The sequence below is a fragment of the Fusarium pseudograminearum genome, chromosome 2 (assembly GCF_000303195.2).
Source record: "Fusarium pseudograminearum CS3096 chromosome 2, whole genome shotgun sequence".
In the NCBI taxonomy this organism is placed as follows: domain Eukaryota; kingdom Fungi; phylum Ascomycota; class Sordariomycetes; order Hypocreales; family Nectriaceae; genus Fusarium; species Fusarium pseudograminearum.
In genome coordinates, this window is record NC_031952.1 from 8,265,407 (window position 1) to 8,287,966 (window position 22,560).

The 22,560-nt window shown below is 48.2% G+C and overlaps 9 protein-coding genes across 9 annotated transcripts, besides 3 other annotated features; 6 read left to right on the forward strand and 3 right to left on the reverse strand.

Moving 5' to 3' along the window:
• Positions 1-393: 393 nt before the first annotated feature.
• On the forward strand, positions 394-2,120 carry FPSE_03729 (uncharacterized protein; the record flags this gene model as incomplete). The annotated part of the gene is made up of 3 exons (XM_009256848.1): positions 394-1,109; positions 1,159-1,342; positions 1,395-2,120. 3 exons carry the CDS (start codon positions 394-396, stop codon positions 2,118-2,120), a joined length of 1,626 nt encoding a protein of 541 aa, XP_009255123.1.
• Positions 2,121-2,453: 333 nt separating this feature from the next.
• FPSE_03730 (uncharacterized protein) lies at positions 2,454-3,514 on the reverse strand (the record flags this gene model as incomplete). The annotated part of the gene is made up of 2 exons (XM_009256849.1): positions 2,454-2,682; positions 2,733-3,514. The coding sequence occupies 2 exons, from the start codon at positions 3,512-3,514 to the stop codon at positions 2,454-2,456; spliced, it is 1,011 nt and encodes a 336-aa protein (XP_009255124.1).
• A 1,184-nt stretch (positions 3,515-4,698) lies between these two features.
• FPSE_03731 (uncharacterized protein) lies at positions 4,699-6,058 on the forward strand (the record flags this gene model as incomplete). Its single annotated transcript, XM_009256850.1, has 2 exons — positions 4,699-5,220; positions 5,270-6,058. The coding sequence occupies 2 exons, from the start codon at positions 4,699-4,701 to the stop codon at positions 6,056-6,058; spliced, it is 1,311 nt and encodes a 436-aa protein (XP_009255125.1).
• A 511-nt stretch (positions 6,059-6,569) lies between these two features.
• On the forward strand, positions 6,570-6,943 carry FPSE_03732 (uncharacterized protein; the record flags this gene model as incomplete). Its single annotated transcript, XM_009256851.1, has 2 exons — positions 6,570-6,634; positions 6,685-6,943. 2 exons carry the CDS (start codon positions 6,570-6,572, stop codon positions 6,941-6,943), a joined length of 324 nt encoding a protein of 107 aa, XP_009255126.1.
• Positions 6,944-7,344: 401 nt separating this feature from the next.
• FPSE_03733 (uncharacterized protein) lies at positions 7,345-8,821 on the reverse strand (the record flags this gene model as incomplete). The annotated part of the gene is made up of 3 exons (XM_009256852.1): positions 7,345-8,357; positions 8,405-8,528; positions 8,642-8,821. The coding sequence occupies 3 exons, from the start codon at positions 8,819-8,821 to the stop codon at positions 7,345-7,347; spliced, it is 1,317 nt and encodes a 438-aa protein (XP_009255127.1).
• Positions 7,448-7,503: a microsatellite.
• A 1,534-nt stretch (positions 8,822-10,355) lies between the features above and the next one.
• Positions 10,356-10,459: a microsatellite.
• Positions 10,460-11,745: 1,286 nt separating this feature from the next.
• FPSE_03734 (uncharacterized protein) lies at positions 11,746-15,036 on the forward strand (the record flags this gene model as incomplete). The annotated part of the gene is made up of 1 exon (XM_009256853.1): positions 11,746-15,036. The coding sequence occupies one exon, from the start codon at positions 11,746-11,748 to the stop codon at positions 15,034-15,036; it is 3,291 nt and encodes a 1,096-aa protein (XP_009255128.1).
• Positions 15,037-16,102: 1,066 nt separating this feature from the next.
• On the forward strand, positions 16,103-17,292 carry FPSE_03735 (uncharacterized protein; the record flags this gene model as incomplete). The annotated part of the gene is made up of 3 exons (XM_009256854.1): positions 16,103-16,215; positions 16,273-16,735; positions 16,786-17,292. The coding sequence occupies 3 exons, from the start codon at positions 16,103-16,105 to the stop codon at positions 17,290-17,292; spliced, it is 1,083 nt and encodes a 360-aa protein (XP_009255129.1).
• Positions 17,293-17,356: 64 nt separating this feature from the next.
• Positions 17,357-17,392: a repeat region.
• Positions 17,393-17,878: 486 nt separating this feature from the next.
• On the reverse strand, positions 17,879-18,926 carry FPSE_03736 (uncharacterized protein; the record flags this gene model as incomplete). The annotated part of the gene is made up of 2 exons (XM_009256855.1): positions 17,879-18,606; positions 18,662-18,926. The coding sequence occupies 2 exons, from the start codon at positions 18,924-18,926 to the stop codon at positions 17,879-17,881; spliced, it is 993 nt and encodes a 330-aa protein (XP_009255130.1).
• Positions 18,927-20,801: 1,875 nt separating this feature from the next.
• On the forward strand, positions 20,802-22,166 carry FPSE_03737 (uncharacterized protein; the record flags this gene model as incomplete). Its single annotated transcript, XM_009256856.1, has 1 exon — positions 20,802-22,166. The coding sequence occupies one exon, from the start codon at positions 20,802-20,804 to the stop codon at positions 22,164-22,166; it is 1,365 nt and encodes a 454-aa protein (XP_009255131.1).
• Positions 22,167-22,560: the final 394 nt, after the last annotated feature.

The following is a 22,560-nucleotide window of genomic DNA, read 5'->3' on the forward strand; positions in this document are numbered from 1 at the left end:
CCCCTCAATTCATCCGCTGCAGCTGTCTTGAAAGAGAGTAAATCTTTGAGCTTTGACCGCCGATCCAACCTCAGCTCCAAGCTAGCAGAGACATGCAGAAACAAATTCGACATATGTTTTTTCGATTGGTTATCAGTACTGCATGGCTTGGAAAGGTCTTGGACGTGCATTCCCAAGTCGACGAGACGTAATGATCGACTCTTAGAAGATGATGGAAGATGGAAATGGATAGAAGAAGAGGAAAGTGAAAGAGGAGAAATATGACTGACCTCGAGCTATAAAAGAGTGCTTCAGTCCTTGTGATACATTCTCTATTATCCTCATCCATCACCATCCTCTCCACCTCTTCACTCTTCTACATCTTTATATATACAAGCAACACTCCAAGTCAACATGTTTGTCTACCAAGGAAAGCTCAACTGGTACCACTACGGCAAAGATGAGACCTTCGTCATCATCCTGCCCAGCGGCCCAGTCCGAGTCGGCGACAGCGTCTACCTCTTCTCCCAATGGACAGAAGATGCCCAAGGTCGCAAGAAGCAGAATTGGTTCCAGACCATCACCGTCGACTCTGTAACCCAGACTGACAGCAGCGACGTCACCTTTGTCCTCAAGGGCTCATGGTACAACTTCACCATCACCACCAAGGGCGGTTACAAAGACCTCAGCGTCATTATGAGAAACCCCCAAGGCGGTGCCAGCTCACCCATGTCTCTGGAGCGCATCTGGGAGTCCAAGCAGGAACTCACAGGCACCACGCGTGTCTGGACTGGCAAGTTCAAGTGGATGCACTTTGCAGACAATGAGCCTGCCATTTTCATCGTTCCTGATGGCTTCGGTGAGGGTAAGCCTATTCTGTCTACGTGGCAGTGGACAAAGGCCTCCAACGGAAAAACCAAGGACCCTTCATTCCGTGACGCCGTTCAGAAGAACGTCACTGGCCTTGATACCGACAAAGTCACCTTTTCTTACCACTCTTACTACGACATCAACTGCACTTGGGATGCCAACAAGGACCACCTTGATGTCAAGGTCACAGAGGGTAGCCATACCGAGGATGTCGGAGACATGATTCGCTCGGCCATCATTGAGCGCAAACAGCACATTCAGTATGTATCACCTGAATCCAGTTCCGATCAATACTAACTATCATTGCAGTGACGTTGAACCCGCCGAGCCCAAGCCGGAGAAGGGCGAGTGTGAGCTTCGTAAGCCACAGCCTCAGGCAACTCTACCGCGCATCCAGGACCCTATGCCATTCCCCAAGGGTCTCCTCGAGACGCTAGCCCACACTGCTGCTTTTGTCGACCAAGCAGGATACCTCGCCAAGTATGCTCTGGATGTATGTTTTTCCACACATAACCTTTTGTGAAACACATACTAACAATTAGCAGCACTTTTCCGTCCTGGATGCCGATTATCACGTCCAACTCGAGAAGGTCAAGGCCAAGGAGGCCGAGATCACCAACCTCAAGAAGACAGTTGAGGATCTCACCGGCGACCGCAGCGCCGCGAAAGCCCAGGTCGAGGAGTTGCAAAAGCAGCTTGAGCAAGCCAACAAGGACATGCAGGGACTCCGTGATCAAATCGCCGAACTCAACGATTGGATCAAGAAGGATATGGCTAAGGATGAGAAGGTTCGCAAGGTCCTTGAAGAAACGCAGAAGAAGGTCGAGTCTCTCATGGAAGAGAAGAGCAACCTCCGAAAGGAGCTTGATGCTGCCAACGCGACCATCTCCGAGCTCAATGCTCGTATTGCGGATTACCAGAAGCAGATCATCCAGCGCGACACTGAGATTTCCCGCTTGGGAGCTGAGAACTCGGCGCAGGTGGAGATGAACAAGAGCCTGACTGCCAAGAACGACGCCCTCACCAAGGAAGTCGAAGATCTCAAGGTTTCCCAGTCATCGCTGCAGGAAGACCTCAGACGCGCCAAGATCAGAATTGACGAGTTGGTTGTCAAGAACAAGGAGGCGCGAGGACAGATCACGACAGCTAACAAAGAGAGGGACGACGCAAATGTCAAACTCAAGAGTGCTGACGAGGAGCGTAACAAGGCGGTTGAGAAGCTTGAGGACTATAAGCAGAAGATGTACGATCAAGGTATTAGTCTGGATTGAGGCCAGAGGCGCTCGTCTCCAAGGGATGGGCCTTGTTTGCATAAGGATTGGAGATATTGGTGGATTTTGGGGGCCGTCTGCTTGACAGCTTGGGAGCTGAGAAGGAGGTGGACGGCAGATAGGACTTGACTTGAGAAATGAAACCAGCCAAATGAAATCAAGTTTGTTGAATGAGTCGCTTAATATTCCAACCATGTGTGACAATGCTATTCTATACCTGGACAAAGTTGTATCCTATCCATCTAATCAACATAAGAGATCCTGGTCATATCCATTCTAAATACTCCAACAGTCTTTGTAACTAAATTTAAATCGCTTCTCAGATCACACTCTCTATGCGCTGCCCATGACAGGTCCAGACTGGGTCCCCTCAGGTTGGGAAGACTTTTCAGCCTCTGCTATAGCAGCCTTTCCCTTCTTTCCGAGAAAGGGGAAGAAGAAGTAAGGGTGGAATATGGTCAGAGTCCACACAGAGATGAGAATCATGGTTCCGTCGAGGATGAGGAATGTGGTTTCGTTTTGCATGAGGGTGCTGCCCCAGCCCATTTGCATTTCTGGAATACTGAGATTTGTTAGTTGTGAGAATCCAAGTAGACGCACGGCATGACTTACCGATAAATGCAACGGATGATAATAGCAACATATGCAGCCGTCAGAGCAAAGACAAACATTTTAGTCTTCTTGTCACTCGCTCTAATAACCTTGACATCTGCTCCTACTCCATGCTCCTCGCCGGCTCGCACAGCAGCGCCGTTCTTGATAGCCTTGTGTCTTCTCCAGATGTAGACAAGCATCAAGCCGCCGCAAAAGATCATGTTGGCCATTTGAAAGACTACACCAGCGACGAGCATGGCAGATCCAACATCAAGCAGATTCTGGTCCGCATTCTCTCCGTTCGTCGCGGCCGAAGAGATACCACCGCCCGCAGCTTGGATGACGATTGAGAAAAGATCGGTACCGACGAAAACCCAGGGATAAAGAACTGGCTTGATGAAGCTGTATTCGCGACCGTACCAGAGGACGAGGTGCTTGAACGTAATGGAAATCGCAGCGGCCACTAGTGTCGGACCGAGAATGAGAAGAACGAGCTGAATGACGAAAGCGTTGTAGACCCAGGGGTTCGAACTCATGACGACGCGACCGCAGTAACCGACCAGTTCAAAGATTGTTCCGATGGCCAGCCATATCATGTACGACCATGTTCGCGCTCGAATACCAAAGTATATCTGTGGGATCAAAGCCAGCGCGTGGGCTACGACGAAAAAGATACAAGCGCCGAGATTGAAGTAATCGCCGTAGAGGGAGGCTTCGACGGGACATCGTTCCGAGACGCCATCGGCGCAGTTTTCGTAGTTTGGTTGAAAGTATGTCGAGTTTGGATCGGACGAAGACATGATGGCGATGTCGAAAGATAGGAGGGAAGAAAGCGCAGGAAAATGTGCGGGTCAAGTATTATTTGTGTACATTGTTAGGAGTCGGGCGGTCATCATCCGTGGGGCAATGCATGGAGAAGAGGAAGAAAGGAATGGTCAAGTGGAGGCATGTAAGAGCCAAGACTTGAGAGGAATAAGCGAGGTGCGTATCAATATCTTGGCGTTTGATGTCGACATTCTGGTGTTTCTCCTACAGTAGACACTCTGACACTGTAGGTAGTCAACTATTAGCAAAGACATTTCACATATTGTAGCCAAGATATATATTGTTTGTAGATTGACAAGAGTTGAATATCTTGTCGTAAGTAAACAAAGAAAACAAAACTTGTCGGTAATCTTGAACCCACCTTTATTCTTCTTGGCAATCACCATGGCGGAAACTTGATCAACCCCGATTGGCCGATCCCTGCCTCGCGTTCGCTTTCCATGTCGCGTTTCTCGGGTCCGTTTGGACAAAGGAACAAGGATCGGATATAAGATTACGACGCAAACACAGCCCACATGTAAGATTTCCTACATCGTCATTTGATTCCTTCAAAGTGGTGGTAAGCAAAATAAGCATAAAAATAACATTCTATCAATGGCTGCATATACTTTTTCATGGTGGAGATGCAAAAGAGTAAAACCTACTGCACATGACTTTCATTGGTAGCAGTATCAAGATTAGCGAGCCGAGTGACTCACTTGCCGTGTTACTTGGGTCACATTGTGTTTTAATCGGAAACATTAACTTTCAACAACAAGATGGAAAGACTGTTGTAGCTTAGTTGATACAAATTCATTCCATCAATGCAACTAGAATCATGACCGAGATATCAAGAATAGCATATACATGACATAGTACCTATCAGTGTGCCCAGTACCAGGCAAGTTAGTAGACTTCACGTACTCTGTAACTTCCAAGAATACTACATTGGAGGTAAACACCGCCTGCCCTCCACATCTACAGTGAATCAGTGTTGATGTAGCCAATACTCGGGTCAACATGATTTAACTTCCGCCCAATGAGTAACACGCCGTTGCCTCTTTCCCAAACCAAACTCTCTCATCATTAAAACACCTTCCCTCTGGCCAAACATCCCTCTCTCTTCTTCTTCTCTTCACACTTTACAAACAGAGTTCATCCATCGCATACTCTACCCAACATGGCAAGCCTGACATCAACCAAAATGCAGAAATGCCTGCCAAGCGAAAACTGGACTTCTTATAATGACTGGAATTGGGGAAACATGAGAGACAGACTCGAGGAGCGGGTGTCGACGCTGAACATGGAGTACCTGAAACAACACGCCGAGACGATCACAGGCCACACTGTCACCTTGAGCCCCAAATTCTCGGCTGGGCAATACTGGGTATGCTTCGAGCTTCTTGTTGCGGATAGGGGCCTGATCATCGCTCGTGTCCGCTTGCCTCAACATCCCACTACACCAACTCTCACCGAAGAGGACGAGTCGTATGCGGCTAAATGCGAAATAGCCACCATGCGCTTCGTGAAGCAGAGACTCCCCGGGTTGATCGTGCCTGATGTCTACACCTACCAAGGCCCTGGGTCACCTGGTGCACTCCAAGTTGGCGCTCCATACATGCTCATCGAGGGATTCTACGGCACTTCGCTGGAACATGTCGTTTATGGCGATGATGGTTCCACCAACTTTAACAATCTATCGGTAAGTAGGTTTCCTTCCCAGCCTTTACAATTAATTCTAACTGACCTAGGCATCCGAGCAGGAGCATGTTATAGCCCAGTGGACATGGGTCCAAGCAATGCTGGCAACCCTGACGTTCCCCGAAATCGGATCAATCTGCGATATCACAGAAGCAGGTGGGGCGGTCATTGGCAAGCCGAGTTCATCCGCCGTCGAACGTCACACTCCACCAGGACCATTCAAAACTGCTATTGATTTCTTCACGGCTTTTGGGGAGGGGGCTTTACGCATAGCACAACAATCTGACGGCACTGAGGGTGAATCAAACTTGAGCATTCTTGGGGCACGTGTCTTTCTAGACATTGTGCGATCTACGCCATTATTCCAAGATAATGGACCCTACCATCTCAACCACATGGACCTACACTTGGGAAACATTCTGGTCGACCGTCATCTCAACTTCCTGGCCATCATCGATTGGGAGTTTGCCCAAACTGCGCCATGGCAGGTCAACTACTACCCGATGCCCTTCCCGTTAGGAGGAATGGACGATGATATCGAGAGCATTCTACAAGATCCTAGCCACATCGCACACGAGAACGTGAAACTAGCGGCTGCCTCCAGGCATGTTTATTGCAGAAAGTTTGACGAGGCTGCCGCCAACCTTGCCCAACAAGGCAAGCACCTCAGCGGAAGCTATTCAGAAGTTTTAGAGGGAGCAGCGTCAAGGATTTATGCATCTTTTATTGACATGATACAACAACCAGAACGAGCTCAACATTTTATCAACGGCATGGTGAACCTGGCTTTCGGTTTTGATGCTGAGCAGACAAAGCAGTACCTGGAATCGCTTTCCTAGATTACCTAGGCAATCAGATAGGTAGACAATCATCTTCATAGCCAATCCACCTCATTACTATGCGTTCTCTCACAACGAAATTGCAAGTCTGCCATAGATGATGTCGAAGATTACTCTTTGCTCTCCTTTGTGCCGACATATGTCTATGTATATGTTAAAGACCATTGTCTATGACCGCCCTAACCGCATGATTATACCATCAAGTTTCTCGCGCGGTCCGAGCGACATACATGATAAGGATAAGTGAATCCGAAAAACTAATGCCAAGGTCGATGGTTGCCCGGATGAGGTGTCACATTGACATCACACCATTGTGAGAACTATAATGCTTACCCATCCCACAGTGTCTTCTCAAGTGTATCCAGAGAGCTATCGACAGTATGTTCACGAAACTGCGGAACTACCAACCTTACTTGGAGATAAACAATAGGAAAGCAGTAGCCATGTAAGTAATAACCATCCCTATTATGCAAGCTCTCCGTTTCTCTCTATATTCTTTGCCCACTTCGCAATGCCGTCTGGTGTTAGTAGTCACATCTTTGCGCTCCAGTCGCAGATCATTATTCCAGTTCTTAGGTGCCGGCATAAAACTGAAAAGTCAAGGTCCGCACTTGTCTGCGTTGTAGTCTTTCGGAAAAGAAACATCCTGCAGAGTCGGAAGGTGAGGATAATTTTCGTAGCGAGGAAGAACGTGACAAGGCCGGTGATGTCGAATCTAAAGGTGGTGCTGAGATCGACAATAAAACGTCCGGCAATGGGAAAGTCATTATGGAGATGGGTGAGGACGATAGTACGTGGGCAGACGTGCTGGATGAGGACGAACACGAAATTCAAGGCACCGACATTACCATCGATGGTGAAGAAATACAATATGTGATTAATTGAGACTCAACAAGAGTCATTGCTTAGATGAATCACGCTTATCTTTGCGTATTGGCACGATAGATGCTAATCAAAGTCCACGCGACAAGATCTTCAATGGGCGAGAATTCCAGTCCGGATTGATCCTCTATATCCACATCAATAATATTCGGAATTAACATTTCCATGTATATCTCGTAAGGCTTTCTCACAAAGGCACATTACGTCCTTTCCAATTGTTCCAGCGATGAGGAATTGCCAAGTCTAACGTATAGTAATGGCGATCGTACTGGCCGCCCAGTGAGCCTCGAAGCGAGCAAAGCAACCGAATCCCTTTCTGCCATGAATTCGGCTTGATAAACACTCGGCTCGGTTTTGTTTGAAGCTAAATGGGAGATGTTAAGATCTCCAAGCTCCTGGTCCATTCATCCTGCATTCGGTGGACCGTTTTCATTTTGTTGAACATGTGCCTGCAATGCCTCTGCTTCACATTGCTGTTCCAGCTGTCGCCATGAGTCGCCTCCGCCTTGGTAGTGATGGTAGTGGTGAAAGTGGTGATGTACATGATGGTGATGGTGGTGGTGTATTGTTTGTGCCGTCGATGTCGGTAGTGGGAATTGTTCGGTGTAAGATTGGGGTATTGAATCATCTGGCACGTCCCAATCTTTTGGAACAGCAGGGTTGCCCGCCGATCCAAGCCACAGGTTCTGGTTTGTGGGAGATGTTCCTGGGGGCAGCATCGTGCCAAGTGATGACCATGTCGACGGCGATGGCATAGTGAATGAACCGTTTGGGTTATTCGGCGGCTGTGCTTGTAATGGTCTCGGTGGCTGTGGACATTGTGCAGGGCCGTTCTGCGCTAGATCTGGGATGTTTGTTGAGAGATCGGGAGCAGGTCCAGGAATCGTCGGTGGCGCACTATCGTTGGGTGTTTCCGTATCCTCACTGCCCTCGGAATCCCTTAGCGGCGAAGGTGAAGGGCCTGTGAAAGTGTCGAAGAAAGCCGTGTCTAAGAAATTGGAGCCCATCTGATCATGACCCAAATCAGTGTCGATCGTCGGGAATGGCATTAGGTGATCCGCCATACTTCCACCAGTCGTCTCCAAGCTGATGTTGGGATTCTGGGGCGCTGGCGATATTCCAATGTCTGTAGGAGACATCTGAGACGATGACGAAGGAGTGGTGCCTTGTGACTTGCTCTGTCGTTGGTGGGATAGTCGGGATAGCGTGCGCCAGCGATTTCGACAAGTAAGAGGTGGGCGGCCGGGTATTCTTGCCGAAATGGCTACCCATCGATGGCCTAGAGCCGCTACACCTTGACGCAAAAGGTTGTCCTCCTCGGCAGTCCAGTCGCTCAGGCGGTTTTTTGCAGATGGGTTCAAGATGTCATTGTATCTTTTAGAACATTGATCGTCTTTTCTTCCGGGTATGAGAGAGGCTACGTCTCGTCAGATGAGTTCGTTACTGTGTGAACATGGAGTTTACCAATATCATTCCATAATGGTCCAAGTCGAGCATAGGCCGAGAGGAGAATTTCATCCTCCTGAGATGTCCATCTACCTTTGCGCAGTGAAGGATCAAGAGAGTGAAGCCATCGTTTCCGACAATCCTGGAGACCAATTAGTCCTTCATCCACCAAATGTCCTCCACTCTCATCCACATCATCAATGTGGGCCATCATGGACCGCGTTGAGGCGCGTGCAGAGGCCAAGTCTCACTCACCTTTGCCGTGCGACCCTCGAGCCCAGCAGCAATGTCCTTCCACCTTCCCTCAGAGCCTCTACTGGCACCAAAGTGGCCGACCAGAGTCCTCAGAGTGGCATCCTCGGCTGCAGTCCAGGGCCGTCGATGTTTTGGTGTGTTTGCGGGGGGAGACTGTGGTGAGGTCTCCTGACCTGACATGGGATATGCGCGCGCGACGAGGGACGACAGTGAGGGAGAGATTACTCATCGAGGAGCCGGCATCACGTTTCCATAGGCGGGACCAGGGGACTGGTGGGTAGGGCTGAGTTGGTGATGTCGGTGATGAATGTTCAAGATGATACGGTTGTTGAGTTCCGTTTTTCCGTGGCTATCCGAAATGGGAAAGGTGGGGTACCGCCTCAATTGGGCTGCGCCACTTTTGTTATCGGTTATCAGTCGCCGTTATCGATTATGCCGTTGTGCCGGGTAAGTTGAGTGTAGTTTTGTGAAGGTGTGATGTTTGCGAGCTTCGAACTGTACTTAATTGCTGGGATAGAAGAAATTAACCTCTAGATCAATTCTGTTTCTAAGATTGATGTTGTCTCTTTGGATTCTTCTTTTTGTTGATACCCAGTTGCTGGAGACAGATCGCGACGTCAGGACACCATCTCAAGTGGTGGCAGTATAGAAACAATGACACGAGAAGAATACGCTGCAGCCAGTCAAAACAGTCCGTCTCTCCTTGATTTTTCTTGCAAACAATTAGTGGTTCTCTGATTACTACTGTCGCATTTCTTATGTAATTGCTCAATATTGTATTTGCGGGTTAAGCGCAACCTCTTGGTTGATGGTGTGCTTCCTCAATCAGAGCGAGTTTTGGGGACGGAAGCTAGCATCGCCAGACTCAGACCGGCAATAGTCACCTGGGTTTCTCAAATCTGAAATAGACTTTCGACGTAAACACATGTCACGAATTCTCACGCGAAGCACAGAGACCAATCAATCTTCACATGGGAATATTACATAACATTTACCAGCTACGAAAGAAAAGACGAGAATGCTCCTGAATTGCCTTTCCGGGATCCGATTACGAATAAAAAGAAGGAAAACAGAAAAAAGAAAAAAGAAAGGCGGGCAAGCGACTCTTTTAGGGTTCATATCAAGTGTCGCAAGTGCAATTATTGCCTCGGCAGATTCGTTCACAACCCTGCATTAAAAGACCAAAACCCATGAGAATCTCGTCTCGACAACAACGTGGTGGGTTCGAGTGGTTCTTTAGCGCCTTGACCCATCGGAAAATTAAATGCTTGGCTCTGCAGGCACAAACAAGGGTCTCTACACAGACACAAGAAACCTGGATATCGATGCAACGTTGGTAGTTGTCCGAAAAACTCAGAATGAGATCTCGAACAAATCTGTATATTTTGCAATGACCTGCATGACGCGTCCCTGCAAAAATGTCTGACCGCCAGAGGACATGTGGCCATGGCCAGGTGGCCGCAGGGTTTGTCGGTGTTGTTGTTTGCTGTTCCCATAATTAGATAGCCTTTGGACGGTTAAAACGGCGGTGCTCGGTTTGAGCGGCTTCTGATGGAAAAGCTTGATGGATGGTGGGAGGGGAAGACGTCAGCGAGAAGAGAATACGAGTGATTGGTTGCTTCGTAAGAGACCGAAAATGCCATGGAAATTCCCATTTGGAAAGGTGAGAATTTGGGGGGTAATGGTCTAGATTTGTTCGTAAAATGAGAGGAGTGAGACAAGAGACAAGAGGGAGAGACAGAGAGCAGAGCTAGAGAGACAAAAAACAAAGACAAAGAGGGAGGAAAATGGTAGAGACAAAAAGATACAGAGCAAAGAGGCACATGCGAAAATGAATTATTATTGTCAAATCCCCACGGTCCACAAGCAAAGGGTCATCTGGTCTTTTGAGTCCAGTCGGTGAGCAAAAGCTGGACGCTCATCTTATTCGTCGCTTCGCGAAGACCAAAGTTTGAGGGAATTTGAAATGACGGGCGCAACGACTCGAGGTCATGACGATATCATTCCAAGTTGAGTCTAGTCTCTTAAGGGTTTCTTTACAGAGTCTACTGTGACTGTCCTTGTATGCATACTGGCACTGCCACTCCCGGAAATGGCATCCCGATCCAAACCATGACCAATAGTCACTGTCCCAAGGTCAAAAGGTACCAGGGGGGTGAGAGACAAAGACATGAAGCTATGGCCATGCCAAGACGGCTACACCCACGTCCAAAATGCTTAATTTAAGCACCTTATTTATCTGTGCCTCTTTAGTTACCTGTTTCTCTCTCTCTCTCTCTTTGTCTCTGACCCGCAGGTAACGAACCCTGGCCACTGGACTCAGATCCGAGAGTCTGGGTTCTAGTAACGTAACTCGTAACTGTAATATACGCGCTGTCGGTAAAAAATAAATGGACACCTATCCAAAAGTTCCCTCTGTCAAATCTGGTTAGTTAAGGCCTGGCTCTTGTTCCATGTCAGACAAGCCTTGTTTTCTCTCTCTGTTGGTCCCAAGTCAAACATCAGGCAAACATTATGAGCCAAATACCTTCCTGGTGGATCTCTTCACCCTTCTCCTCACTGGGGGCTGAGTCGAAAAGCGGTGATATCACAAATCGAAACTGGGCTTGTGCCCATATACGGCTAGTTTACCCATTCTCATTTCCTCTCCCCTCAGCGCAGCCCTGCTCGTAAAACGCTGCAGTCCCCCCACTGGACCAGACTAGACGAACAGACCCTTAGTAGGGCGCATGTAGTCCCATACTCGCTCCTACCTTCAACCACACGACTTTCTCGCTGGCAGTCGTGGTACACATCTTGTATAGCTTCACTTGACTCTACAACCTGTTTCATTACTGCAGTCCAGTGCATGAGGGATTTTTCCTTTGTTATTTTTACGGCGGGGATGGACCATACTGAATAGGAACACCCAAAGAGGCCTCCTCGAAAGAAGTAATGATCTTTTGGAATTGTCTAGACTTTTCTACTGTTTTGTATTAATATCACTTGAATTGCTGCTATATTCATTGACTCTTTAACTCTCACTCTTACAATCTCTCTCCTTGTCTACTTTTGCAAACCCCTTCTCCCCTCGTCAAGCTCTTTTGCAAAAGACATCCGTCACAATGGCAGACGACATCCACGGCACAAAGGAATTCGATCCTGAATCCGCCCATAACCAACGCATCACCTTCCAAGACGGTCCTGACCGCGACACCGAAGCAAACCGTCTCGGCCGCACTCGCTCCCGCTCCCTCTCCCGCCGTCGCTCCCACTCCAGCTCGCGAAGCCGTATCCACCCTGCGTCCCCTTACTCAGGCTACCAGATCGAGTACCGCACCCTCTCCATCCAAGTCACCGAAGCCAAACAGGTCGAGCCCGATATCGACGACTCCAAGGGTCTCAAACCAAAGACCGACGAGGATTACTTCTCCAAGCTTCAGTACCATGAGTTGCAGGCTGAGCAGCTGTGTCAGCAGCTCAACGTGAGCGCTGATGCTGGTCTTTCTGAGAGTGCTGCTGCGACGAGGTTGGAGCGCGATGGAAAGAATACGCTGCCTCATCCCAAGACGAATTACATCAAGCGCACCCTGAAATACATCTTTGGTGGTTTCTGTTCCGTTCTTTGGGTTGGAGCCATCATCTTCTTTCTCTGCTGGCAGCCTCTCAGCAAACCGCCCTCGAACCAAAACCTGTCTCTCGCCGTTCTCATCCTCATCGTCATCTTCCTCCAGGCTGGTTTCTCCGCCTTTCAGGATTGGTCTACCGCCAAGACCATGAACTCCATCCTCGACCTTCTCCCATCTTTCGCAACGGTCAAGCGTGACGGCGAACTCAAGAGCTTGGCTACCATTAACCTTGTCGCTGGCGATGTCGTCCATCTCCAAGTCGGCGATAAGGTCCCTGCTGATCTCCGCATCATCAGCCACTCCGGCGACATCCGCTTCGACCGTTCCGTCCTCACTGGAGAGTCTGATGAGATTGAGGGTGCGGTTGATGCAACTGACGCCAACTTTCTCGAGAGTCGAAACATTGCTTTCATGGGTACTACTGTCATGAACGGTAACGGTGTTGGTATAGTTATCCTCACTGGTGGCCGAACTGTCATGGGTCGCATCGCGACTTCTACCTCTGGCGTCAAAGACTCTGCAGCTCTCATCCAGCAGGAAATAACTCGCTTCGTAACGATCATTGTTTGCATGACTATTGTCCTTGCACTTGCCATTCTCCTCACTTGGGTTGGCTGGCTCCGCGTTGATCACCAAGACTACATGAGTGTTCCAGCAATGCTTGTCAACGTCATGGCTTGTGTCGTCGCTTTCATCCCCGAGGGTATGCCTGTAGCTGTTGCGCTGACACTCATGATGGTGGCTCGTCGCATGAAGGCCGTCAACGTCTTGCCCAAGGGTCTATCAACCGTCGAGACCTTGGGCTGCGTCAATGTCATATGTTCAGACAAGACCGGTACTCTCACTCAGAACCAAATGTTTGTCAGCTCCGTTGCCTTTGTCGACAAGAAGTTTGAATCTTCGGATGAATTCGAGTACCTCGTCAACAGCAAGGAAGGCGACGAACCTTCCATGGCTCTTCAACGCGCCGCTCTTCTCTGCAACGATGCATCTTTCGACCCCACAACTGTCCATCTTCCCATACAGGAGCGTTCTATCATGGGTAACGCCACAGACAGCGCCGTCTTCCGCTTCTCCGCTTCTGGTCCTACTGGCGATAGTCTCCGAAAGACCATGCCTCGCGTCTTCGAAGTTCCCTTCAACTCCAAGAACAAGTGGATGTTGACCGTCTTCCGGTCCGAAGACAACAGAGGTGCTTACCGGGTTATCATCAAGGGTGCTCCTGATATCCTCCTCGCTGGATGCACCAAGTACTGGTCCGCCGAGTCCAACTCCGTCGTCACTCTTACCCGCGACGCACGCATCAAGTTCCAGGAGATCCAAGACGAAGCTTCCCGCCGCGCTGAACGTGTCATTGTTCTTTGCGAAAAGTTCATCACTCCTCGCTCTGTCGCTGGCACAAACAGTTTTAGTGACGAGATCACTCACTCTGCCATCCAAGACCTCACCGTTATTGGTATGCTCGGCATCATCGACCCCCACCGTCCCGAAATCCCAGCCACAGTTGAGCAGTGTCGACGCGCTGGAACTCGTTTCTTCATGGTTACCGGTGACTACGCTTTGACAGCTGCCGCAATTGCTCGCAACACTGGTATCTTCTCATGCCAACAGGACCCTGACACCATTGACTCTCTCTACCCCGGTACTCCCTCAAGTAACGAGGAAAAGAAGAGCAAGAAGCCACGAAAGGGTGACCGTGCTGAAATCATCAAGCGAAGTCTCTTGCTCGAGGGTGCCCAGCTGAGCAGACTCAGCCAGGAGGATTGGGATATCGTCTGTGCCTATGAGGAGATTGTCTTTGCTCGAACTACGCCTGAACAGAAGCTTCGTATCGTCACTGAGCTACGTGAGCGCGACAACGTTGTTGCTGTCACTGGTGATGGTGTTAACGACGCCCCCGCCCTTCGAGCTGCTGATGTCGGTGTTGCAATCGTTACCGGAAGTGACGTCGCCATTGAAGCATCTGATCTTGTCCTCCTCGACCGCTTCGACTCCATCGTCGATGGTATGCGTCTCGGTCGTCTCGTGTTCCAGAACTTGCAGAAAGTCATCTCTTATCTTCTTCCCGCCGGTAGTTGGTCTGAGATCTGGCCCGTTATTCTCAACGTCTTCTTTGGTGTTCCTCTCCCTCTCAGCGCTTTCCTCATGATCATCATTTGTGTCTTTACCGATCTTTTCCTCAGTCTGTCGCTTATCATGGAGAAGGAGGAGTTCGATCTTCTCTCTCTTCCTCCCCGCAACCACAAGCGCGATCATCTCATCAACACCAAGATTTACACACAAGCCTACCTATTTACCGGTTTCATGGAGACTATCACTGCTCACGCCATGTTTTTCCTTTACATGTGGAGATACGCCAAGATGCCTGTGTCGGAGCTCTTCCTTCTGTTTGAAGGTTACTCAGAGGGTTATCACGGCTACACTAAAGACGAGCTCATCAAGTTCAACAACACCGGACAGTGCGTTTACTTTGTTACACTCGTCTTCCTTCAATGGGGTAACATCCTCGCTGTGCGAAACCGTCGCTTGAGTATCTTCCAGGCTAGTCCTTTGCACAAAGCTCATCGCAACCCTTGGCTTATTCTCAGCATGCTTATCAGCTTGTGTATTGCTATCTTTGTCACCGAGGTACCTGGTATTCAGAAATTGTTTGATACAGAGTCTGTGCCGATTGAGTTTTGGTTCATTCCTATTCCTCTCGGACTGGGTATCTTGTTGGTGGATGAGATTAGAAAGTTCTTTGTGAGAAAGTATCCAGAGTCTTTCATTGCTAGAATAGCTTGGTAGTGGTTTGTTAGATAGATTTTTATATAGTTCCACATTAGAATATCTCGAGTACTACGTCAATAAACGCGAATCTACGAGATGATGTTACCGAATTTGTGTGATGCGAGTCAGAGTCAGCTCTCAATGGTTGGATAAAGTGGATGGTCAAGAAAGACTGGAATTATTTCCGCTGTTTTCCCAAGCGAGTTAATGATTTGCTGGTTAGTGCCTCATCCAAACTCCACTAGCATCGCCAAGCTGGGAGTCTTGCGTTTTTCTCTCCGCCTCAGAGTTGGATTCTCAGCATTCGGCACATGGACAAGGCAGACTGATTATGGAGTACGGAGCACGGCAACTGTCAGATGCTCGCCTCAATTCTTTCTCACTGGGAGAAGAAGTCCGCCTCAGGGTACCAGAAGAATTGGCCGCTGAGAACATAAGAGACAAAATTAGTAGGTCATTTTATGCTACTAAAACTATAGTCTTTAGGCTAATTATTTTTGTACCCTAAGTTTAGGAGGTCAACTTTTCTGCTACCCAGTAGGTCCGCCTTGTGGATAGTAATAACAGACAGGGGTAGTGTCTGTGCAGAGCTGTGGAAAAAGGGGATCACCGGGTTAGTGGCAGTTCTTTACCAGGACCCATGTACGCATAATCTTTAACGCGTCTGGAACCTCTCGCCTCTGTAAATGAGGACACCAAGGTTTGACAGTTGTCAGCCTGTGAGAGAGAAAACAAAAAGATATTGTATGAACAGTTGATGGATGACAAGACGGACAACTCGAAGGACATAGTTCTCGGGATTGCCGCTCTCATCTTAACATCTGTGTCATTCCCAGATATTACGACCGACAGACACTTGACAGCAAGGCTAGATAAATACGAGAGTTTAATAGCGGGTCGAAGACCCAATGTTCCAACCCAACCCTTGCTAGCAAGACACGGCAATGGTGACGCTCTTGGCACTAGCGGCGGTATTTGATAAAAATCGGGCAATTCTTTTTGTTGTTCTATTAAAAACTCATCAACATCTGTCAACGTTGACTTGTCCCGTGACGACGAGGAGACGAGACAACATACAGACACAATGGCCGCCGACACGGTATCAAACATCACCAACAAGGTGCAGCGCGCGCCATCAGTCGTCGCCTTCATGGCCATCGGTCTTTTGCAAGGCCTTACAATATCCATTCTTCAGGGGTTCGTTCCTCCGTACCTTGCCGCTCATCAACGACTGACTGACTGACTATCGTCCAGAATCGTTGTCTACAATTGGAATGAATACCTTAAACCAACTGTTTTGCAGGTCCCGAGAGGGTACACCATACCAGCCAACTTGGCCATTTTTATTTTCGGATTCATGTTTCAGCTGATCTTCATGGCCGATGCAATTCGTCTCAAGAGCACGTCCCAGGCCATGCTTACATGTTTGCTCAACGCGGGTTTTCTGCCTTTGGCTGTTTACCAGCGCAAGCAGATCAGAGAGAGTATTGAATCTCTCTCAGGCTCTACTGATTCAAAGGGTGAGAGTTTGGTTCACCTAGACAAGCCCATCTGGGAGGACATTGGCGGCATGTTGTCTGCCATGCCGTTTATTGTGGGGATTTGCACAATTTTTCTTGTTATTACTGTTTGGTACCTCAAACAGCATTTCGACTGGCAAGCGTATCGAAATGTTGGTGCGGATGCCAGGTTGAGAAGAATTCGATCGATCCACTTGGTACGTTTGTCTCTTCTACAATGGAATTTCAAACTAACAGTCATAACTAGATCTTCATCATGTTTGCCAAGGTAGTCATATACTTCATCATCTGTTTTGAAGTCATGTACGGCGTCACTCAACTTCGAGGCATGGGAACCGAGTTCATCATCCGTATGGTGCTTCTAGGAGTGGCTGTTATCATGACCACCCTATCGATATTATGGAGTAAATCAGAAAACCGCATAGGCATGAGTGCCTCCATCGTCGTGTTCTTCGCCAGCATCGGCTATTTCGTATATGAGATTGTCAAGATACAGACTCACTGGATTAAGTTTGGAGCCACTGGCGATATTTTAACTTGCTACGCCCTCATGGCCGCTGTATTTCTGTTCGCAACAGCCATTTTTGGCATCTTGTGCTTGAAGAACTTTTACGGTGGTTTGAAGGAGCATTTGGCGAAGCACGAAGAAGGTGGTCAAATGGCTCCATCAGTTAAGAACTTTGAGCTTGATGCCAGAGCTAGCTTTACTTATCAGGGTGTGAGAGGTGGCAGCGCACGGGATCTAGATAGCTAATAGTTTCATATGTACTTCTCAACGAAAAGGGCAAGCAGGGAAGAATATCTTGGAAACAGGAAGGATATTTATAATAATAGTAATATGTATAAAATTAAAAGTTTGGTTATTTATAAACTTGCCATGCCTTTCCCGAGTGCGACTATGATTAAGCAAAACTCATTGACAGGCACATAGAAACTAGAAGTGTCTTTCTTGATTGACTATATCTATATCTTAGACTAGATTATTGTCTTTAACGTAAGACGTTTAGACTAGTTAGTAGTAGTAGCTAAGCTCGAACTTGTGCCTTCTACTTGTAATAGGTAATTTTAGAAATCTGCAAAGACAAGGAAGACAACATGTAGCCAAACACAAGCCTTGACCTTTCTAACATAACGTGGAGAAGATCAAGGCACAGTAGTTGAAGTACTTGTGGAGTTAAAATTCTTATAATAATTTTGAAATATAATGTCTCCCAGAGACGGAATTAACATATATGTGATGTACTTTTGTAAAACGAATGCCATGATCTGCGCCACGCATCATTCTTCATTATCGCTAGCGTTGCCATTACCCATCCACCATACTCCCAAACATGCTATACTTAGTAGCGGTAGCAAAGAGGACCCTTGGAGGGGTTCATAACATCGCGAACCTTGACATCCTTGGCAAGGCCAAACATGGGGAGAACGTCGTCGAGCTTGACGTTGATTTGGTCTCTCTTAGGGTAAAGCATACCCTGACCATCGTACTCAGCAAAGCGGCTGGCGTTCTTCTGCTGCCATTGCCACCAGACACGGTCGATCTGAGCGTGGTGCATGAAGAAGAGAGGCTCGTTGGGAGAAGTAGTAGGGTTCATCTCTCCGCCGAGAGAAGCGTGGATGCTACCATGAGGACCGCCCTCAGTGGCGGTGTGGAAGTAGGACCAGTTGCCGGCCTTTTGGAGCTCGTTGATGCCCTTGAGGGTGATGGTGGGAACCATCATCTTGTAAGCCTCGGGCTCGGTGACCTCGGGCATGTTGCGGAACAAGCAGTGACCGCCGCTGGAGAGAACCTTGGGCTCGTCCTCGAGGTACTCGGGTCGGAGCTTTGAGAATCGACCATCCCTGACACACTGGAGACCGCTACTGGCTGTCCATTCCCTGTCCTCTTGGTCCCCGTTACCACCGAAGGCGGTCTTGGACATGAGGGGAGAGCTCAAGAGACCCTTCTCGGCATCCTTTGTCCAGTCCCAGTAGGTTCCGGGGCCCTTGTAGCCGCAGTCGCGGAGAGCTTGCTCGTAGATAACACCAAAGTATCTGTGCCAAGGAAGGAAAGGAGCACCACCGTGGACTGTGATTATATGTTAGTCAAAGAACGTAATCGATATACTGGTGAGAAAACTGACTCCAGTCGTTGAGCTTAAAGTGGACGTAGGGAAAGTCGTCGTAGAGAGATGACTTGAGGCCGATACGAGAAGGCTTGGTCTTCAAGCACAGAACAGAGTCGAGGTAGGACTTTTGGTTGGCAGCGCCGAGTTCGCGCCACTCGACTCGCTTGGGAGGAACAGTGCAGCCCTTGTTTCCGAGGATATCAGGGACGACGGGAGCAGCGGGAACGGCAAGGGCCGGGGCGACGACGCCGGCAATGGTGAGAGCGGCGAAGAACTTCATGATCGGATAGTCGTAATTAGGCTGAACGAATGTGATGAGCCGGCGAGGATATCCGGTTGATGGTATTAACGAGAGAGAGCTGGTGAAGAAGGTTTCGGAAACGTGCAGATCGTGGGCTTTTATTATGTACATATTTCTTTTCGCTGGGGCAGTTCTTTTTAGTCTGTTAGCTAACTATCGGCGATGCCTTAGGGTCTCCCCGTATAGCATCGACGGGTAGTAGCTCTCGCTTGTATGTCTATTGACGGCTAGACCAGACGAAAAGCCAAGCTTGAGTGGATAGAATACGTCAAAGAGTCCAACTCCAAGGTTTCATACGAGATGAACTTGACAGCGTTCTAGAACACGGACCTTCTATACAAGGCTAAGCCAGCGCCAAGCGTACTAATTTTAGACCAAGGGAAGCCCGAATGGTGGAACTAGATCCGTGCTACTAACTTGTTTCACGATCGTCCTCTTGATTTACTTGTTTGGGATGCTTTCTACGACTCGTGACTGAATTGTGCTCGGGCGAGAACAGACTGGCGTTGGGAGATAGGTGGTAGTCTTCAACAAAGCCAAGAGTCATGATGGGAAATGTTTACGGGAAAAAGGGAAATACTTATGGATCCAATAGGATAGCGGTTCATCGGTAGTGGGTAGATTGCTAAAGCTGGTGAGCAACTCGACTAATAATAGTTAGTACAAGATCAATTCATAGGGTAGCATCAGAAGAATTCTCCGCTGCAAGCACAAGACACAAAATTAACAGGTCAGTTTACGGTGGACCAGCTGTTAATTTTTGTACTCTAAAACTAGCCCGCCGGCTTTTCTATTAGACTTCCCACTCTACGTTGTCATTGTAAGGTTAAGTGAGATATGCATAGATTTACCTACAGGGCTCTGAAACAAATCTCGTAATGTTGAAATTGTACCGACTAAACCTTTGCCAGTACTAACCGTGCATAATCTTGGCAAGAATATTTGTATATCATACCCTATGCCTCTTTATTGTAGTAGGTAAAGGCAGCGATTCAAGATTGACATCTGGTATAGCTGACAAGCAGTATCACAGTGACATTCCAGCTGCGCCAATTTATCTTAACTCTTGCGAATCTCTTTAATTTATTACACTTGGTAAGATCGCTCCATGACAGCACTGTTGGTTGTCTGGCAATAATTGCAGCTACATTATTGGAACACCCTTCTAAGTTGATGAGCTCAGCGTATGTGCTAATCGATCGACCTTGCTAATGCTTGATAGCAGTTTTGAGTAGTTCGACTGCTGTAAAATCTCTTTCAATAACCTCATCGTGGATCAAGCGCTCATATTTTCCTGATCAACATCGAATGACCTATTGCCACTCAACTAAAAGTTTGATACCCTACTTGCCACAGACCTCGACGCCAGATGAATCTTTCATCTTTACAGCGAACAAGAATCGCTCTGCGAGAACATCCACTAACTGCTGCTTCGCTATTGCACTACCTCTCCCAGACCGTCTACATCTATAAAAGTCTGTACCCAAAGCATAAAGGTTGTAAGAAGAACAAGAAGAAGTGGGCTTTTAAGCAGTGCTTTTCTATTGTGCGAGAATAAGGTTGCTTTTATGCCCTACTTTCTATGACTATTGACGCAGGGAAGCGAAAGGCAAAATTGCCATTAAAGTTTTAAGAAATACGCGTACGAGCTTGTTATCGCGCCTATCAAGCGGTAACCTGTGTCCTTGACAGTAATCAACTTCACTCAGTCAACATCCTTTACGCTCCTGTCGACCCCTGCCCGTGTTTCCAGCTGTCCAGACCTAGACCTGAGACATTCCTCCGCCTCGGCCGCACCGTATCCATCTATTTTCCTACCGAAGTCAAGTCAACTATACAATTCTCAACGACAAGATGGCACATCTCTTCGACGAGTTGGCAGTTCTGAAAGACGAGTTGGAAGAACAACTAACCGAATATATCAAGAGTTTTATACTTACCGTCCCACAGGAGTGCGAAGGCATCTTGCTAAAGATGATACTTGAATCGAGGCGCTGCATGAGGGGAAGCCTCCAGTTTGACTTCGAAGATAACTTTCGCGACATCGTACCGGAGTTTTGGTATTGGGATCTGCCGGAGTTGCCAGCACCTAAAGCTGCTATGAAGGAAGCCAAAAAGAATTCTGAGAAGATTTTTTCCAGCTACAATCTTCTCAACCAGATCCTTCAACGTCATGAGCCGACTATACAAAAACGTTGGACCAAGAAAACGCGTGAGCAAAGACGTGAGATTCTGCGCAAAGCTTGGCCCAACATGCCCACAACACATCGTCCTGACTGGGCAGCCTTTGAAGCAGAGCACCAGGCCACGAGAAATACCAGAGAAGGTTCCATGTTCAAGGAGTGGTTCATGTGGCCTCACATCAACCAGGAAGACTTGTCGCAACCCAAACTGATGCTTCTCCTGTTGAATGCACGTGGTAGAAACATCCCTCCCATCTTCGCTGCGGCTGACTGGGAAGCTATGCATGTTGGTCAAGTCACTGAGGCGCTGCCAACCCCGTGGGTCGATAAATATACTATGATTATGAATGGTGCAACGACATCCGAGGAGTATGGTAAGATGGTTGAATGGGATAAAAATACAATTTCGGAACCAGAAGTATGGATCTACGATGGCATACAATTTTGGGTAGGTGAAGGATTGCTCGTTCTTAGAACTCAAGTTCGTACCTTGGATTTCCTGGTTAATTGCTGCTACCAAATTCTCCACGAAATCCCGCCAGACGAATTGACCGGCAGTGCCTATTCGGTTCAGCCAGGGCCATCTTTAAAGACTGGCATCGATGAGTTGGGCTACTCCTCCATTGCGACAATGGCTGCCGAGGTACCATACATAGTCCCCTCGGACCTTAACCTCGATCGTCTGGCTTCCCTGCTCGAGGCACAAATGTCAGCAATGGAATATCATATTTGGTCTCTACGAGAGGACCCTGGATATTTCGAAACGGAGCTACTTGAGAAAAGGGATCATTCGTATGAGTCTGTGCCTGATAAGGACGGGAAAAGCCACCCTCTTACTATGAAAATCAATGAGGACAAGCTCTGGGGCTCGCTGGTAACCCGAGTCGCTGCTGATAGCTATTGGAAGCTTGAGAATATGGCTTTACTGCACCGTAAAGCACGGAATTTAAGTGTGCTTCACAACAAGTACAAAGACCAGGTCAAGCCGACTGAAGAGCTGCTTGGAGAATACCGCGTTGCCCTCAACACCTTCTAATTCTTTCTACGGAAGGCGATAAACGACGTAACGAAAACATTGAAACAGGAGTTCGATTGCTCCCCCCGATGAGATGGTGCTACCACCGCACCAAGTCCCCTGGAGGAGAAGATACCTGCTGCGTATTTGAATGGCGTGAGCGCGCCGACTATACTGAACATCAGCATTCGCTGATATTCATCCTGGAGATTTTGCACCTGGATGAAGAAGCGTGGACGAGGCAATCCACCCTTGTTGATGAGTTTGAACGTTTCTTGAAAAGCACGCCCAATGTGGACCGTCTCATCTCTGCTCATGTGTACAAGAGTATCAGTTACTTTTCTGTCCTCTCCCAGTGTGCGAAAGAGATAGAGCTTTATCAGCCTTGGGCTCGACATTATTTTTACCAGAAAAT